This window comes from Sphaerodactylus townsendi, linkage group LG13, assembly GCF_021028975.2.
Source record: "Sphaerodactylus townsendi isolate TG3544 linkage group LG13, MPM_Stown_v2.3, whole genome shotgun sequence".
NCBI lineage: Eukaryota > Metazoa > Chordata > Lepidosauria > Squamata > Sphaerodactylidae > Sphaerodactylus > Sphaerodactylus townsendi.
Window position 1 is genome coordinate 43,568,773 of NC_059437.1, and position 19,797 is coordinate 43,588,569.

Genomic DNA, 19,797 nt, shown 5'->3' on the forward strand with positions numbered 1-19,797 from the left:
TCGTAGGGCCAGTTAAGAGTAGGTGGATTCTAATCTGGAGAACTGGGTTTGATTCCCCACTCCTCCACTTGAGTGGCAGAGGCTGATCTGGTGAACCAGATGTGTTTCCGAACTCCTACATTCCTGCTGGGTGACTTTGGGCTAGTCACAGTTCTCTTGGAACTCTCTTAGCCCCACCTATCTCACAAGGTGTCTGTTGTGGGGAGAGGAAGGGAAAGGAGCTTGTAAGCCACCTTGAGTCTCCTTACAGGAGAGAAAGGTGGGGTATAAATCCAAAATCCTCTTCTTCTATAAGATGGAGCTGTTGTGCCATGTGTTCCATTGAGGATGATGGGGGCCACTTTTCTATCACCAATTTTTGTTTTTGACAGCAGTCTGAGATGTTGGTTGTCGGGGGCCAAATGATCATGTTTTATTTGGATGCCTGAGCTAGGATACTATTTTACAAATGGTCCCATAAGATGTTGTAACTATGTCTGATTTCTATTGATAGATTGTTTACTGAGTTGTGACCCAGGGGAGGAGTAGGGAATAAATCTAAAATAAATAGAAATAAATAAATAACATTCTAGTCTAACATTAATCTCTATGCCATAGTGACTCTCAACTACTGCTAGGTACAACCAAAAATCACGAATGCAGCTTAAATTCAGAAGGTGTGGTAAAAGAATACCTTTATTGAGACAATTTAAAATATAATAACTTAACGAGTGCCTTTCTGGTTTTACCAGAAGACTTATTTAGGCTAGATGTTGAATAAAAAATAAGAGAGAAGAGAACAAAGATATTGTTGGGCATGAAAGTTCACCAATTATTACAGCTTTACAATGGAGCACACAGGATGTGCGAAAAGGTTGCGCCGCATGTAAAAGTCTAAGGTTGCACCAAAGGCACACATTAGTAACAGAGGGCACAGAAGATAGGTGTCGTAACTATTTCTTTCAAAAAATATGGAAATGTATTTTAGGCAGTGAAGTAGAAAGACAGGCAGCAGAAGCCCAGTTAGAGTGAGTTACCTAATTGTTTTGAAGGTACATTTTGAGCACATGACTCTGCTTTATACCAAGTATGTCATAGTCAGTACTGTCCACTCTGACTGGCAGTGGCTCTCCAGGAGACATCTGAGGGAAGACATCTGAGGGGGGATATGATTGAAGTCTATAAAATTATGCATGAGATAGAAAATGTTGACAGAGAGAAATTTTTCCCTCTTTCTCACAATACTAGAACCAGAGACCATACATTGAAAATGCTGGGGGGACGAATAAGGACTAATAAAAGGAAACACTTCTTCACTCAACGTGTGATTGGTGTTTGGAATATACTGCCACAGGAGGTGATGATGACCACTAACCTGGATAGCTTTAAAAGGGGCTTGAACAGATTTATGGAGGAGAAGTCGATCTCTGGCTACCAATCTTGATCCTCCTTGATCTGAGATTGCAAATGCCTTAGCAGACCAGGTGCTCAGAAGCAGCAGCAGCAGAAGGCCATTGGTTTCACATCCTGCATGTGAGCTCCCAAAGGCAACTGGTGGGCCACTGCGAGTAGCAGAGTGCTGGACTAGATGGACTCTGGTCTGATCCAGCAGGCTCTTTCTAATGTTCTTATCAGATGACCTGCTCTGTGGTCCTTTTAACTTGAGGCGCTGAAGACTGAGCTTGAGACTTTCCGCATGCCAAGCAGATACCTTTGACACTGAGCTGCAGCTCCCTCCCTGTAATTCATGTACAATTCACATATTTTCAATGTATCACAATTCTAAATGTCATCCGTCAGGGTCTAACCTGACATGATACTTTCAGGATCACCAAAAGGAAGACTTCTTTACCCAGTGAGAATTGTGGACTTCATTGCCAGTGGATGAAGTGATGCCACTAGTATAAATGGCTTTAAAATGGGATCGGAAACATTAAAGGAGAGAAGGTCCAGCAAAAGTTACTAGCCATGGTGAATTAAGAGAATCTTCACATTCATATGCAGCAAACCTCTGAATATCAGTGCTAGGAAACAACCTCGGAAAATGTCTTAGATTCTATGCCATTAATTGGTCTCCAAGAGCAACAAGCTGGGTACTACGTGTGACGGAATACTGGACTGGATGAACATAGGTCTGATCCAGCAGAGCACCTCTTATGTTTGTGTGTACACTTACAGGTGCCATCTGCTCATGGCTGCTGGTATGGAGGCTGGTATTCTTCCACAAAAAATTAAAAGAGGGGAGAGTTGATGCTCCATAATTAACAAAAGCTTTCTGACCAACCGCAGAGACAATGACCAGAAGAATGCCTATTTGCAAACTTGCCACGACCCATGAAGCGATAGGGCTGTACAAAGGAACAATCCACTGGACCCATTCTTCTGAAGTGGGCACACAGAAAGCCTTAATCACCCAGTTGTGCAAGGACATAAAAGTTTGATGCTAAGCCAGGAGCTGATGAATTTTTAATGTTTTCCATGGCTGCCCTCAGCAGAGCTGGCATTTAAATTATTTTCACGGTAGCCCCTGTGGGGACTTGAAATATCACTCCAGCGCTGCTCAGAATCCCATAAAGATGCAGGGGACTTTTAAAGCCATGATGCAAAGCCTCTTTTCTTGCACAAACATCAAAATTAAATAATGCTCAAACCCCAGTTGGTCTAGCACATACCCGGCTCATAAGTTGCAACCAGGGAGCTCATAGTTCAGTTAAACAAATTTGAATTTATCTATTTGTTCACAACATTTCTATGACACCTTCTCACCAAACGATGTCCCCAAGGTGGATGAACTCTGACGTGCATCTCTGCATCATTATATGACTTTCTCAGACAGTTAAACATCGTTCTCACAACAGCTACAGATCCCTCTTCCCCTCACTATCTACCTGCTGTCCCCATCTCCAACATTTAAAGACATAAAGAGAGAGACAGAGTCGTGCAGTGGTTAGAACATCAGACTAGGATCTGGGACAGCCAGGTCCAAATCTTCTGCTATGGAAGCTTGCTGGGAGATACTGGGCAAGTCACATAAGCTCAACCCAACCTCTGGTTATTGTAGGATAAAGTGAAGGACAGGAGAACATTATAAACTACTCTGGGTTCCTGTTTGGCAGAAGGAAGGGGTGTAAATGTGGCTTACATGATTTTCCCTCCTCCATTTTATCATCACAACAACCCAGTAAGGTGGTTAGGCTGAGCATGAATGGCTCCCCCAAGCTTCCACAGCAGAGCAAGAATTTCAACCCAAATCTCCCAGGTCCTAGTCCACGACTCCCTGGCACATCTGGCATCCCTCCTAAAAGAGATAACTTGGGTTATCCAACATCTGTCTATCACATGTTTATCCCATGCTCTCTTGTTGGGAAGTCTGAAAGCAGAGACCTGCCTTTCTCAAGCAAAAAGTGGGATAAATATAATCATTAATTGTTAACGTGCTAGGTCGTCCCAGACAGAAAAGTGTAACAAACTCTATGGTACTTGCTTATGAGAAGAGGAGTTATACAATCCTAGTGGAGCTGGCATATCAGGTGGGGAAACTCTGGGTATTTCTCAGTAAGAGAGATCTTGACAAGATTTCACTGTATTTTTCAAGAATGATTTGATTTAGAATCAATCACTTCTTACCGGACAGCTCGTTGTAAACAAGGCACCAGCATCTTCAAAGCACTATACACCTCAGGGCCTGATTCTGAGTCACTCTTGGCAGCTACAATGACCCCCCCCCCTTTCAGTTCCTTCACAGCAAGGATGTACAAGCGACACTCTACAGGTTGACACAAACACATCACAATTGACAGCAGAAGGTCAAAAAGGTGGGCGCTTCCTTCACCAATGCCTTCCACTCAAACAAAAAGAGGAAAAAACACAGAATGAGGCAAACTGAGGAGAAGTTTGAACTCTGGGAAGGAAAGGATTGAGAAAGGCAGTTTATAAGAAACAGGCTTTTAAAAAATGTTGAAACCCAGTTATAATCGCAGCTCAAATAACAGAAGGCATGGGGGGGGGGGGGACCCGGAGCAAGCCTCTAATTATGTTTGCGAGACCACAAATAGCATAGCCAATTTCATTTTTATACCCACAGATGGGGTTTTCATTTTAGAGACGTCAACATTGAGGTCCGTTGTCTCAGTGCTTCTTTGCAGTGAGAAATAAATCCTCGCTCCTGCAGTTTTCCAGTAGAGAGGAGAAATATTTAACCTATTAGTCTGATGCGACTCTTCAAACAAATCTGGGCACTGTTAGACCCCTGAAGATCCCAGCTGTCATATACAAGTATGCGTGTGGGGGGATTCTAGTCCTCATTGTTTGACAGGACTTGAGCTCCCACATCAAGCTCTGAATGTAAGGGGTATCAAGAGGGAATTCAGCCTGTGGACCATCACCCAGGTCCTTGTAGAGCAGGCACGAGGAAGTCTTTTAAGTACAATAAGCTGAACTTTTCAAAAACTTCCAGGTCGAAGGGTCGCTGGTTTCTCTGCAATGGTTTCTCTTCCCTTTTGAAGAGTTTTGGCTAACATTGTACAAATTTTCAAAAGTGGAAGGAAGAAAGTTCAACAGTCCAAATACAATCTAATTTAGCAGTCCTTTAGCTTCCCAAATTCATTCATAATTGCCTTTTAAAAAAAACTTTAAACAAAGCTATTAAAACTACCAAGGGAAGCTGTTGAAGATTTTTCTCTCCACAGTACTAGGCCTCTAACCTTTGTCCACTTAGAACCAGAAATTGCCAACACGGATGCCAAATCCTGAGACATGCCCTTCTCTTGCTTCAGATTCTAATGCTCTTTCAGAATCACGTTCGAATCCTGTACTTATATGTGGATTAGGTTTCAAAGCCCTTCTCAGAGGTCTTTACTAGAACAGTGGGCAGGGAGGAGAGGGGGTGGATGAAGAAATCATTCTCTTACACCCTCTTTTATATTTGCAATCAGCATGACAAACAATCCACATGCACCTTTACCACATATATATGGCTACACTTCTTCCTTTAAGGAGTGACCACACTTCTCAAATGTTGTGTGACTTCCTGAAGTGCTGATCTTCACATTTCTTAGGGAACTCATCTCTTTTTTTCAAAAAACTTGTCAAGAAACCCCTACATGAGAAACAGAAAGTGTTATAGAGGCCTAGAGGGAAGTCTAGGGGTGCTCAGATTGTAGTGGGGGAGCACAACGTGATGATTTTAATTGCGGCCAAGGTGACTGCATTTTCTGTACTGCACCCAACGTTCACCTTGCGGTGCAGGCCAAGAACTCTCCAGATGGAAGGCAGGGATAAAAAAAGGAGACAGATCAAGGGAACGTATACCAGGCTTTCAAGAGACCTCATAGTCCCTCGGACCACAGTGAAAACTGCTATTCGCAAACCAACCAAATTTCAAATATATTTCTCCCTCCCAATCACACAAGAGGTTATTCAGCTTACTTTTTAAAAATAATATTTTTATTAATTTTCTCAAGTATAATTCACAAACAAAAAAGGAAATCTAGAAGAAGAAGGGGGAAAAGAAAGAAATACAGCTACCCATAAGCTATACACACACACACACACAAACACATACACACACACTCTATCATACTGAATCTTAAAATTATAACACTAATATCACTTAGAGAGAACATTACATATAGTTTTAAAATTCATTACAGCCCATTCAAATTACCAAAATCTCCTCATCCCAAAATCACTCCTCTGGCCTCCGGCTTTCAGCAAAGTGTGTGACGGAGACGTAATCGGTTCTGCAGGTCTGCATCTTTCTCAAGGCCAGAAAGATCTAGCTCAAAATTGGGCAAGCACGCTCGGTTGAGTGGGATATGTTTTGAGGGGCTGGGGGAGCATAAATCGGACAGTCGCTTCAAACCACTGCAACATATCTTAACCAAGTTTGCACTTCAGGTAGCCAGTAAGCCCGGATTCTTCTGAAGTTGTTGAATTCAGCAGAGCCGATATAGGTAAAAAGCATCTTGCTGACTGAAGGTGAAGACAGATGCATCCCGCTGGGGGTAGCAGACACCATCTTGTTGTCCTGAAATGTACGGCAAGTGGCAAACTACCTCCTTCTATAACAGGGGTCAACCTTTTTGAGCCTAAGAGCATCTTTTGAATTCTGATACAGGATGGTGGGCACAAGGCCAAAATGGCTGCAGCAATAGGTGGAGCCAATTGCAAAATGGCTGCTTCAAGAGCAGAGCCAACCTCAGAAAATCAATCAATCTATCAATCTATCAATCTATCAATCAATCAATCAATCTATCTCTCTCTCTCTCTCTCTCTCTCTCTCTCTCCCAACATTTCAGGCAGAAGCTAAATGCCTCTCATTTATAGAGGCAATCATTTATACAGGCAAAAGCCCAATCCACTTTCTAAAACCACTTTGCAGGAACCAGAAAGGGTGCCACGGCACCCACCGCCACCAGGTTGGCGACCACTGTTCTTCCCCTCAAGTGCCGCCCCTTGCCAAGAGCATCCAAACAGTGTCGCACGAGGGGACGGCCAGTTCTTGTGAAGAGGACGGCTCCAGCTGTGTGCCAGACAAAGTGTCAAAGTTCAAGGCGGCTGGAAGCTTTGCTCTTTGGACAGCGCCCAGGGACTGCGGACCGACCGACCGACTGCCAGCCATGGGGACGGGAGACTCGGGTCTCCTCTCGAGCAAAGCAAAGCAAACAAAAAAAAAACTTTGCAAAACGCAGCTGATCCCCAACCCACCAACCAGCTCGCAACAGCAACAAGCGGAAGGCGGGGCGCAGCTGGCAGGCGGCTGGTTGTCTTATCTACTCCAGGGTTGCAAGCGGGGAAGGCAACCCCGCGATCAGCCCAGACTTGCTGCGAAGGATCCCAAACCGCACCCCGGTTTCGTAGCGCGATCGGCGGAAACCCCAAGCGCGGATCTCCGCGGAGCTGGAAGAAGTTGCAAACTTTGCAAGGGAGGAAAGGGAAGGCGGGAGGAAGAAGAAAAGGCAATCGGGGGGAACCGCCCCGTCGGAGCGGACCCCCTTTTGCAAGCAAATCCATAAGCCCCCTCCCAGGTCATACACACACACACACACCCCGCAAAAGCCCCCCGATCGACTTTACCTGCCAAGATCGCTTTGCCCGGGTGGGTCAGCTTGGCTTTGCCGGCCGGGGCGGCAGCGGCTAGGCAGCGAGGTCTGGGGAAAGGGCTCACGAAAGGGGGCGAGGGCGCAGACATGGTTGCAAAGGAAGGGACGGACCGGGCTGCGCAGCTCCCGATGCCAACTGCAAGCGCGCCCGCGCCAGAGATCAACTCCGGGAGCGCAGCAGCCGCCGGGATCCGCCTCGACCCGAGCCCGTGGGGAGTGCCCAGGCTGGCGGCGGAGTATATGCCAGCCGCCGCCCCCTTCTCCCCCCCCACCCCACCTCCCGCCCATCGGGGGTGTGGCAGGCGCCGCCGGCGTCACATCCTTGTTTGCAAGGAGGAGCGAGCATGCCAAGGGGGAGTTGCTCTCGCCTCCTCTTTCAAACGGAGGGGTTTTCCCATCGGCCGCCGTCCCTGCAGGGAGGTCTGCTGCCTCTCCGGATTAGATCCCTCTCCCTTTGTCCGGGGTGGGAAAATGAGCGCCTGCCTGCTCCCCACAGTAAGGTGGCCGGGCCGCTCAGCTCTCCTGCACGCTTCCTTTGTCGATTGGGGAGGGCCCAGGGGTGGCTGGAAATTACAGTTTCCCCTAGTCGTGACTGTGTGGGGCAAGCGGTACTTGGAAGATGCAAGGGAAACGCCCTGCCCACGCGCAGGGGCACACTTCGTATTGTTTTGCAAGTCTCAACACAACTTCCGGAAATGGTTCGGGGACTGGAGCTGGTTTGACCGGCGCGTTTTAGAATCCAGAGTAAAGGGGAGGGCGTGATTATGTACGGTACATGATGTGCCCTAAAAAAAAAAAAAAGATAGGTAAGGCGACAATAAGGTCCATTGGATAAAGGAGTTTGTTCAGATTGCACGTACATAAGATTGCAGTTTTATAATTGCAAGAGGAAAGTAATAGACGCTTTGTACTATCAGGCCCCTTCCGCACATGCAGGCCCCTTCCGCACATGCATAATAATGTATTTTCAATCCGCTTTCAATGTACTTTGTAGCTGGGTTTTACTGTGGGGAGTAGCAAAATCCGCTTGCAAACAATTGTGGAAGTGGATTGAAAGTACATTATTATGAATGTGCAGAAGGGGCCTTAAAGAGGATTAGGAAGTCCAAGGTTGGCATGATGGAGAATGCAGGTTGAAGGCACTACCCCAAAATATCCCTTGCAAAGCACCTTTAAGGATGATATATTTTAAATATCACTCTCTATACCTGTTCTCAAGTTTGATCAACTTAAGGGAAGTCTATTAATTTTTTCTCCCAAACTAATGGCTTTCCCCCATTTATAAATCACATTGTTCCAGTGTTCTATAGCACGTACTGAGCAATTAGAATGTGTGTGAAGATTCCCAGAGCTGCAGGTTGACAGCTTCGTGTTGTTTGTTCTTGTATGTTCTGTATTATTTGGGTTGTGTATCTTATCAAAGCACAGCGAGTGGAGAATTTAGTGCTTCGTGGATAAATTCCATCCCTAAATATTCCCACACAGAAATCTTCACATTTACAGGGAAATATCAGTGCTAGGGAATCTACCATTACAAACACCTATTTTCCGGTTTTTTGCTGTGTTTGTGTAAAATACTTACATTTCACCTTTCCCTGGTGCCTAAGGCAGCTAGGGAACAGTCTTGCTGTGAATGGAAATGCTTTGAAATGTTGCAATCAGCCACTTGACAGCCGTGAGTAACACAGCACTCATGCCCTGAAATCTTAGCTAGATCTCCTTATGCTTGCAAATAATCTAGAAAGGGTCTTGCGATCAGTTCTCCAGACTATCCAAGCTGCAAGACAAAAAGAGTTGGAACGACAGGGTAACAAACCGAAGATATATTTAAAAAGGAGTGCATGGATAAACCCCTGTGGGCCACAGCAAAAACTAGAACCAAATGTCACATAATTTTTTTTTAGGGTCAATGTTTTATTAAGAGTTATTACAGGGATTTTTTTTATCCTTTTGGTTACTCTGGAGAAAGGCAGGCAAATAAATAGATGTCCATGAAACATCTATGCTCCAGGCAAGATTTATTTATCTAGCCCTGCTTCAGAAAATTTAAAATAATGGCATGATCACTCAGGTTTAAATTGTCTCCAGGGGGCAAATGCATGTCCTTGCTATTATTTACAAGGATTACAGAGGGGGGGGGGGGGGAAAGGGGAGAAAATGCTCTTTTAAAAAAAGATATTTCCCAGTTGAACAGAAAGTTGGAACTGCCCCAAAAAGTGCACCTTTTACTGCCCTGGACTTTACAATGTATAGGAAAACTACAACTGGGGTGCTATATGGTTTCCGGGCTGTATGGCTGTGTTCTAGCAGCTTTCTCTCCTAGAGGAGAGGACGTGAGAGAATGCTGCTAGAACACGGCCATACAGCCCGGAAACCAAACAGCACCCCAGTGGTTCCGGCCGTGAAAGCCTTCGACAATACATAAAACTACAATTATTATATTACATTATCATTGTATCATTTGTGAAGAGGGGCCTCTAGTACCATGATGTGAAACAACCTGGCAGAAAGGGGATGAGAAAGTGGCTTTTTAATCCTTTTCCCTTGTGCCGTTTTTCTACTAGAAACTGCTTCCTCCTTGTCCTGCTCTTGGCTTGGCCAATCAGGAGGAAGAGTATGGTTATAATCAGTCAGCCAAAAGGCCAAGATGGAGGCCAAAATAGCAGGGAGCTGTCTAGAAGTGCCCCAGTGCTAGGGCTAATTTTTGCCTCTAAAAGTGGCCTTTCCCAAAAAAATCTTTACAGCCCGTCATCATCAATCTGCAAATCAAATTCACAAATAGTTGGGGGTTTTTTAACATTGGTAATCGGATTTGTATGATTTCAATCTTGCTTATGAAGCAAATAGGGAGTTGGGCAGAAGTGAACACACTTCTGGCTCAAGATGGAACTGTCTCCTAGTGCAATGCGAAAGCAGATTTCTATTTGAACTGAGACAAAAAGGCAAGTCAGAGAGGGAAAAAGTGGAGAAACTGGATAATATGACTTTATTACAAAGGTGAGGCAACATATCACATGTCACAGCCATAAAGGATTGGATGTGAATAATAAAGAGTTTAGATGGCTTTGGGTAAGACTGTAATTGGAAAAAAAGTTTAACTCACCTGAACTTTTTTTATGGCTGGTTTTGAAGCTGGGAGAATTGAAAGAAGATAACATCAATTGGCTGTTGTGGGTTTTCCAGGCTGTGTGGTTGTGGTCTGGTAGTTTTAGCTCCTAACATTTCATACAAGCGATCCAGTGGAGAAAAACAGGTTGCTTTTCTGTGTTATTCTTCAAGTGATTATCTTTATATTCACACCAATGGGCAGAGCTACGATTTGGAAACATCTGGAACTAGTTATTAAGCATGACCCCCCACACAAGAGACACAGCTCAAACTGCACATGCTCAAAGGGAAGTTGCAAAGGGACAGTGCTTTCTGTCCACCACAGCTGTCAATCAGGAATGTCTGCGTGAGGATTCTTAGGAATCCTACACCTAAAAGAAGACAACCTACAGCCTGGGGACTTGTCTTCATGACAAACATATCCTCTGGCTGATCGATAAGGCAAAACAAGGCCAATTGACTTCTGTTGATTCTTAACCTACTTTTGTGGGATCAAGTAGCAGCCAAGTTAACGGTGACCCTTGGGTTTTCAAGGCAACGGACATTCAAAACAAGGAAATTTATATCCCCCTTCTCTGCTGCAAGGAGACTCAAAGGGGCTTACAAACTCCTTTTCCTTCCCCCTTCCTGCAACAGACACCTTGTGAGGCTGAGAGAGTCCTGACAGAACTGTGACTGGCCCAAGGTCACCCAGTAGGAATGTACGGTAAGAGTGGGGAAACAAATCTCATTTACCAGATAAGAGTCCACTGCTCAGGTAGAAGAGCAGGGAATCAAACCTGGCTCTCCAGATTCAAAAGGTGGTCTCCCATCCAAGTACTAACCAGGGGTATCCAGATCAGGGCTCTTCATCTACTACCGAACATGAATTTCTAATAATATTAACATAGGGACTATTAACTCGCACTATTTGTTTCTTTAAAAGCTGTTATGTAATTTGAAACTAGTCTTTTTTTTCATGCCCCATATCCCTTTTTAAATTTAGAATCTACCCTGAAGTAAACTTGATGAATTCAAACACTTGTTGACTATTTGGTGACAGTCTTGTTCCATCCTTGGATTCAGGGCATATGCTTTCTGTATTAGAGTTTCATAAATAACAGGCTCATTCTGTGTTAATTAATTACTTAGGCTTATTTCTGAGTAAACTTGGCCAGATTTGCATTGAAAACATGTAGGAGGCAGATCTGCATAAGTAGATTATTCTTGTGGGGTATACTCAGTATTCACAGCCCTTTGCCTATAACCCACTTTTGCTATTTTAAGAATATGCCCAAGCCACATAAGTGATTTTATAATTGCACATTGAACATACACCTGTGCTTACACTGAAAACAAGCCAATTCCATGGACACAGAAAAGAGGTCATCACCATCTCCGAGCATCTGGAGGAAGCAAAGCTGACCGCAGGGGTGAGGAACAGATCCGTACATCACACTGTCCAGTTGAAAAATGCAGTTCCTCGTCAACCAAGTGAGGCCTGAAATCTTCTTGGCTGCTGTAACAGGTACAAACTGTCAGATGGGCCGTGGTGCAGAGCATCTGCTTGGCGTGCAAACGGTCCCCGTTTCAGTTCCCATCTGAAAGGGTTGGCGGTAGTGATGTGAAAGGCCTCTACTCGATAGTCAGGAGAGCCACTGCCAGCCTTGAGTAGACAATACTGACTTTGATGGACCAATGGTCTAATTCAGCATAAGGCATTTTGGCATTCTGAAGCCATCTCCAAAACCTGGGAGTAGTAGGCACCAACTGCTGCTCTGGCTGCATCAACTGGGCACTTGACTGGAAAGGTGCCAGTCCCCAAATGGCTCCAGTCCTACCATGAGAACTTTCCACGGCAGCAAACAGGGAAATCTCAGCTCCAGACAACTAAGTGAATGAATATTCGCCAGCTGTTACCATTCCTTTCTTGCCCGTGGTTCCAACCCTAACGTTCTCTTTCCACCATGCACCGCTTTACAAACTCAGGTTCGTAAGCATTGAGCTCAGCCCACAACCAGGGCTTTCTGCAAGAGATTTGCAGTGAACTTTCTCATTCCCTACAGCATACTCCACACACTAATACTCAGGACTGTGAAGATTGAAAAGGACCTAAGCACACATTCACATTTGTGCACGGCATGGGGTGTACGTTTGGAATAAGTGGAAAAAGCTAAGCACCTGCTGCAGCAGCTTTCTCTGCTTGTTTCAGGCTCCTATTAGAATCCATCTGCCATGTACACATGCAGTTTAGCCCTGAGATAACACACGCCAAACATGAAAAACATGCTGCAGTCCACACTAGACACAGAAAAATCGCATAAGCTGGTGAAATTCAATGCTGCAGCACTCAGGAAGGGTCACCAGCTTACTTAGCTAAGAATTTATTTATCTGAACCCCAAGGCCTGCAAAGAAAAATACAAATCTCTCTTGGAGACAGCCACAAAAAGTTACTTCCCATCCCACACAAGTCCCTGTACCACCAAAATGACAGGAGCAGGGGGAGGGAGTTGTAGCGGGAGGAAATGATCAAGGGAATGCTTTTTTTCCTCAGTGTCCTTGCTTAGTGGAGCATTTGTTGCAGGAAACAGGATGCTAGGCTAAATGGACCATAAATTAACTCCTACTGGGCTGACCTTATGTTCAGCTTTGGTGCTGAACTGACACCCACCTCTGTGGCTGACTTCTTCCTTACACATTACAATACGCCCTGAAAATTGGAAACTACACTTACAGCACAATCTTGACTGAATCCTACTCTTCCAAGCCCAATGACTTGAATGGACTTGAAAGGGATTAACCCAGTCTTCGCATTCATCCACATCTTTAAGGGCCAAAAGTCTCCTGAAATTAATCCAGACACACTTTTCAAATAATGATGGATAAAAGTGGGAGGGATGGAGAACTTAATAATCAGACAGAAACTGCACCTAAATTTTAATGTCAAAAGACTGCATATTTCAAAAACAATAGTCATGAACTGAAAACAACATTTAGTAGAACTCAAAAACACAAAGAAGTTTTATTGGCACCAACTGTGCCCAATAAGCTAACAATCAGATAGTCTGCTAAAGAGAAAAGAGAGGGGGAATTCTCTCAAATTACAAACTCTCACGCTGCTTAAAGCAACAGCAGTGTAATCGAAGCGTACCTAAGAGTCAAAAGATTGGAACCACTTTGGACGCTTAGGTACGCTTTGATTACACCACCATTGTATCCGCTCCATCTCTTTTGTAACATGCAGTCTTGACTTTAAAATTTAACTACACTTTTCAAATAAGGCTGCCCTTGAATGTACAAGATAGTTAACGTGCAGGAGCAAGTCTGACTACACCTTCCTGACTGCAGAAAGCAATAAGCAGAGTCCTTATTGGCCCTCTTCTAGATCTCAGCACTGAACGTTTCCCAGTTAATTATAGTCAACCTTACATAAATCAGATTATCCAAGCAGGGGTATTGAAGCACAGGAATTCTCAGCCCCAAGACATAATTGATAGCTTTCATTTCTTTCAACAGGCTAAAGGAAGGTAGTCTGAGGTTCTAAGACACACATCCAGGCACAGACCAGATTGTGGAATCTGCTTTTCGGCTCCCTTAAATCACTGCCAGTTCTTTTCGGTTCAGCTTTGCCGAACACACATTCCTAGTATGCACTAAAGTTTTCATAGAAGGGGAACAACAAAGTAGCTGGTGCACTGAATATAGCTACAGTTCATGGTGGGGGGGGGGGGGAATCAAATGAAATCAATTAAAGCATAAAGAGTATTACACTCCAATGCAATATTTCCAGGGCTAACTATGGAGCACACCCAAGCCTGGTCATTTCATCTCAGCAATGGCGTAGAACCAATTGGGAGGGGGATACTTGACGCCCCGGGGCAGGGTTGTGACGGTCGCAGGGCGCGCATGGGCACAGTTCCCCCTCGCTCCACCCCTGCATCTCAGGCTACAGGTCACCCCTCTGCCATGACGGGAAGGGGCGGGTGAAAGAGGGAGAAAATGAGGCGGTTGCATGTATTTTCCCTTTCGGTGGTTACTCTGAACCATCTCTTGTGCAGCACCAGCTGACATGTCTTTCAGTATTGCAAGCCACACAGCAGACACCAGTTTGATTAATGTTTTATAATTGGACTTTCATAGTATTCATGATTAGCACAAGATTCATAGCCATAAATTATACATCGTTATCTAAGTACATAAAATGTTAATGATGTATCTCTGAAGAGTGGCACAAAGTAGTACATCCCTGTTGGCATTCTTTAGTAGAAGAGGTATGCGCGCATGTGGTGGTGGGCACACCAGTTACCCCACAGAAGCTGGACAGAGCCAGGAGTTTCCAATCCTTGACAGTCCAGATCCTTGTTTTCAGGATCAGCTTTCAGGTAGCGAAGCAGAAGTACAACACCTCCCTTTTACTTCAAAGTTGATAGCGCTGCTTGCCTAACCTGGCTGTCTGCACCACACACTTCCACAGCCGCCCAGGCACACACCTCTGAAAACAATCTGCTTCCCCGACCGTGTTGGAGGGTGTACCATTTAATGCCAATGAGTAACATGCTCGCCCTTTACGCTAAAGGGGGAAAAAAAGACCTGGGAAATGTCTGCTGTGTGATATGATCCAATTTATTCTCCAGTAAAGAGCTCCAAACTATTCCAGAAGGCTTCGATGCTTTTCTGCACCCCCCCTCCCCACCAAAACTCTGTCAAGTAGACTTGTTCTCTGCTCCCCGCCCCCTACCAATACACTTCTAACTCTTTCCTATTTGCCCAGGGCTACATATAAGTAGGGGCACAGTGGAATAAAAGAGTTTTTAAAAGCCTCCCCATCAATAAGAAGGATTCTGAACTTAATTCCCTGCTACTCTAGTGTTTAAGAGTACTAACAGCTTAGTACCAGAGTACGCCCCAGCACAGGCTGGCAAAAGGGTTCTGCGGTGAGAGAGAAGAGACAGGCCCCTGCCCCCTACCCGACCTCAAGAAGTTATTGCAGCATTGCAAGTTTAGTGGTTGTACCCACCTCAGCAGAGCCTTGCAATGTCAGTGACAAGGGAAAGGCGCGGGGGGGGGGGGGGGGGAGCTGCCTTTCAAAGTTGAAATGTAACAGGACATAGCAATAAATAATAGTGTCCTTCTGACATCTCTTAACCCATTGGGACCACATTCAGCCAGAACACTGGGAGTCATCTGTGCCTTCTTGGGACCAAAAAAAAAAGAAAGTAAAAAGGGATGGGAAGAGAAGAGAAGACTCAAGACCGTTAACTGGTCCGTCAGAGCACAAGTTACATATTGAAACCATAGACGGGTGGCTGGGTGAATCCTGGTGCATTGTATCCGTATGGGAAGTTGGCTTGTGGAGGTACTGCGTTGGGGCCTGCTGTTAACATCAGCTGCTGGCCTAGAAGGAGGCAAGGAGAAGAAGTCAGAGCTGGTTCCTTCCCCACCCCTCACCCTGAAACACTGGAGAACCGGAGTTTCTGTACATTCCACACACATATCGTTTTCTCCATAATCCTTGCATTTGACATGGAAACATAATAGGCCTATGTTAGCTTTGGGTTGAAGATTGGCACAGGGAAACTGCCGGTTATAAATTTACACTAACAAGAAGCTACGTTCTACAAATCAAATTATCCAAAGTAGCTCAGAACTGCCTACTGATCTGCAGTTCTTCTCCGGGCCTCAGTCCATCCCTCTTTTAAGTGAACATCTGTTTTGCTTGCAGAAGGTTTCAGGTTCAATACCTGGCATCTCCAGTTAAAAGGACCAGGTAGTCGGCAAACATCTTTCAGATTGCTTGTGGCCTGAAGAGCCACTACCAGAGTAGGCAGTATTGAGAATGACAGATTAATGGTCTGACTAAGTAGAAGGCACTTCCTATGTTCAACCTGGAACTTCAGAGTCTCCTGTTCTACAGAGTCTAGCTGATCCTCCAAAATACAGACCCCAGTTCTTACATTCCATTTATGTAGTAGGTTTCATGGCTTACCACCATTTCACTAGCCACCCATGGTTAAGAAGTGGCTTGAGTTAGCATAGTGTCTCCAATATTTCTGTATCGTCTAAAAGTGGCCAAAGTGATACAGAGCATAATATATACTAATGAATATTGGGGAGGTTGTTTCAGGCATCCAGAGGGAGAATACATTCCTCATCTGAGATTCAAAATCTAGTTTCAGAGAATCTTTGACATTTCAACCAATAAAACTATACAGATGTTATACATGGCCAGAATTTTAACACTGCAGTTAGATCTGTTAGTTTGTATTTGCCCAGCATCTGTTTATTAATTCTTGTTGCAGACCAGACACACGTGATGTTAACACACTACTACAACCTCACATGCCTCATGCAGGAAGTAGAACTTTAGTTTAAGCTATTCCCACTACAAAGTGAACCTCTGTCACGAGCTTCCTTTAACGGTGAATACGATTTTGAACAAAAAAAGTTTACATTTTGCCAAATAAAGATTGAAAGGGGCTATATAATTATGGAAGAGATTTCATGTTACCACTTGAAGCCTTTGTTGATCATGGTGAGAGAAGTTTTTTCCCTTGCTATAGTTCAATAGAAAAACAAGGAATGTTCTTTTCCACTTGAATTAGCAAGTCTCTGGGGTCATTCCAAGCAGGTGTTTACAGAGGATTTCTACTGAAAGCCTCAAGGTCCACTCTAGGTCTAACTATTGTAATCCCCTTATGGCTCTCTGTGAACAGCTTTTGTGGGTACATCTAGGTTTCTGGAATGGGTTGTACATGCAATTTGCCAATATTATAGTTTGAGGAGGTGGATTTCTCCCAGGAATCTAGTATCTACTCCTACATCAGGAACGAGCAATTTGCAAGACTGGTCCATTCAGATACCCATTTAGTGAGTGCACTCTAAGGAAAAAGGAATCACAATTTTATCACTTCTGAACAGCTGTCATTTGTATTATTCTGGGAGGGATCCAAGATCATTAAGATTCTGATTACTTCTTATGATGAATCTCATGGCTACGTTCTAGCATTCACGAACAAGGACTGGTGGGGAGGGGAAAGAACGGAGCACCCCCACCATTTGAAGTATGCTTAGATTTTGCCACGGAGGGCCTAACAATAAAAAGAAAGGAAGTCTTCACCTACCAAATACTATTGGAGTGGGTTCAGTTACTTGTTCCTCTTCTTTCCTTAGGCTTTCAGAAGCATCAAGTTTATCCACCTGAGTTATAAAGTGAACAGGAAATGCTCATGAAGGAATTTTCTAAAGCCTCTCTTGCGAGACCTTCTATAGCACAACGGCTCCTAAACCAGGTGCTTTCAATCTAAGAAAGGATTATGTTTCAACTAAGTTTCTGCAGAACATAGGTGAAGGTTTCAATCTCCCTGGGATCCAGGGCAGCCTCAAATCAAGTTCACTAAAAAAAAATTAGTCTATAGCAGAACATTACTGTCTAGAGTCACAGTTGGTATGCTTGAAAACATCACTAAGAGCTAGTTCCCATCACTATAGTGAAGTCAAGAAGCAGAATGCAGTATAGCCCAGAGATGGTTTGGCTTGTGTTTCTGTTTTCTAGTAACTGGGAAGGAACTGCAAAGTACAGAACAGGAGACAAGACTTTATTCTGGCACGAGAGCCATCAAAAGCAGATGTAACCCCATGCCTCAGTAGTACCCAACAGCATGCAGCTATGTTCTCTCAACAGAATGGCTGCCATTCACTTCCACTTCTGCCTGCCACCTCTGACAATGAGTGGCCTAGCCAACACAAACATGGAACCCTTGTGAAGGTAAAGACCACCAAGCTTTTTCTTAAACAACCTGTGAGTTTGGTGGGGAGGCGGGGGAGATGTGCTCAAATATGCACTGAAGCACAATTTGGAGGGGGAAGAATAAGAACATGGTGATAAATGGAAGTGCTTGTTTCTCAAGGCTTGGAAGCCACAGTTGGTGTGGAAGAACGGTAGGTCTAGCCCTTCTCTCTCCCTGATCAGAAGGCAGAGAGTGGGGTTGGATAAGGTTACAAGGTTCCACTCTCCCATCTGTATAACCAGACTGGTTTTAATTAGTTCTGAAATAACATTTACTTGATAAATGTTGATAATAGGAGGGTTTCTGGTCCAAAGGATGAAACATGACTGCATGATCCAACTGCAGCTAACAGAAACCTGGCATGCTAATTAAAGAATGTGGAGAATCACACAAAGATATTAAACAGCCTCAGTGAGGTTCTGCCAAGTACTTCACTAGCAAGTTCAAGTAGTATCCCTTCCCCAAAGCCAGCAAAGCGAGCTCCTGAGAATTTAAGGTATATCTGGAGGGTTGCAGTTTCTCTTTCACACATGGTTGCAACCAGCACCATCATTTCCCATGTACTTTAAGACTGCAGTAAAGAATGCATTACTTTACAACCAACTCTTACTCAACAATCTACCTTTCAATCGCTTCAAGCTGGAGAAAAGCAATGAGTCATTTCACTCAAAAGTGCACTAGCATCCGATGATAATTCAGCTACAGGGCACTAGTACCAGATAGCTTGCATATCTGTCTGTTGCTGTCTAGCTGCCGTGCACTTTGCCCTTGAAAAATTCCACACCTGACTCAATTCTGCTCCCTCTGAGGACTGGACTGTGTTGTGTTTCCTAGTTGAAGATCACTTGTACAAGCAATCACCATACAAAAACGCAACGAAGTGCACATCTACAATACATTCTCTGCTATGCTAATGCCTTGACATAGAGGTCCACGATTTCATGTCTCAGTAGATTAAGGGCAGTAGGCTTCCAAGCTGCACAGGATATTTTTTCAGGCAAGAGCCCAATATCCTGTCAACATCAATGTTCCCATGAGATACATCAGCTGAACCTCCCTGGTTGCTGTTTTTGGGTGCACTCCTTGGACACAGCCTTAAGTGCAGTGCTGCCTATGACAGATAAACAAGGGGATTTCCTGGGGTGAAAACCACCTGCCCCTGTTTAAGGTGCACTTTTGAGCTTTAGGTCAATAGCTATGTCTAGTCATTTTCAACTTCCACCCTTCAAGCCTCTGCAGACACTATCTTGAATGATGTAATATGGGCTTCAGTTCTAAACCCAAGATGGCTATAAAAACTGGCATTTAGATTAAACGAAAGATTTCTCCCTGAACTCCAGGGCTACCCTGTAAGAGGAAGCGAACATGTAAACATTTATTCCCATTATTGGGCCGTTACCACTCCCACTGGAAGTTCCAAGAAAAGTCTGCTAGTGTAGAAACTACTTTCTCATTTCTCTAGGAAAATGCCTTTGCAGAGTCTGAGTGAACCTTCTATGCACGAGGCGGGCTTGCAACTGGATATACATACTGGGATGGCTGGCTTTGCTATCCCAATATTTAAAGATGGTCAGACTTTAACAGGAGGTACACCTGTTGGTAGAGGGATGCACATCTTGCTGTTAGGTACTGATGAGGGAAGTTAAATGTATTTACATAAAAGGGAAAACTTATTCACCAATCCATTTCTAATTCCACAAACTAGATTAGTTTATTTTAATACCAGTCTCATCAAGCATGCAATCTCTTGGGAAGACCGAGAATTTAGTACACACATCACTTGTAAAATCCAACCAGGGTTTAGCTCAACACAGTACCACAGCAGGGCTTACCAGATCAG

The 19,797-nt window shown here is 44.4% G+C and overlaps 2 protein-coding genes across 8 annotated transcripts in view; both read right to left on the reverse strand.

The window, feature by feature from the left end:
* SLC25A1 (solute carrier family 25 member 1) overlaps positions 1-7,312 on the reverse strand; it is a 41,150-nt gene extending 33,838 nt beyond the window's left edge. Inside the window, 1 exon segment of the mRNA XM_048514365.1 lies at positions 7,057-7,312. Within this exon segment, the coding sequence (XP_048370322.1) occupies positions 7,057-7,171 (115 nt within the window). The 5' untranslated portion in view covers positions 7,172-7,312.
* A 6,965-nt stretch (positions 7,313-14,277) lies between these two features.
* The window catches only part of CLTCL1 (clathrin heavy chain like 1), a 50,123-nt gene continuing 44,603 nt past the window's right edge, over positions 14,278-19,797 (reverse strand). For 5 of the 7 annotated variants that reach the window (XM_048513717.1, XM_048513719.1, XM_048513716.1 and 2 more), the window contains 2 exons: positions 17,292-17,367; positions 14,278-15,565 (listed from right to left, as the gene is read on the reverse strand). In XM_048513717.1, the coding sequence (XP_048369674.1) occupies positions 15,450-15,565; positions 17,292-17,367 (192 nt within the window). In that variant the 3' untranslated portion in view covers positions 14,278-15,449. The remainder of the gene's footprint in view (positions 15,566-17,291; positions 17,368-19,797) is intronic. The other 2 variants (XM_048513721.1, XM_048513720.1) reach the window with 1 other exon arrangement.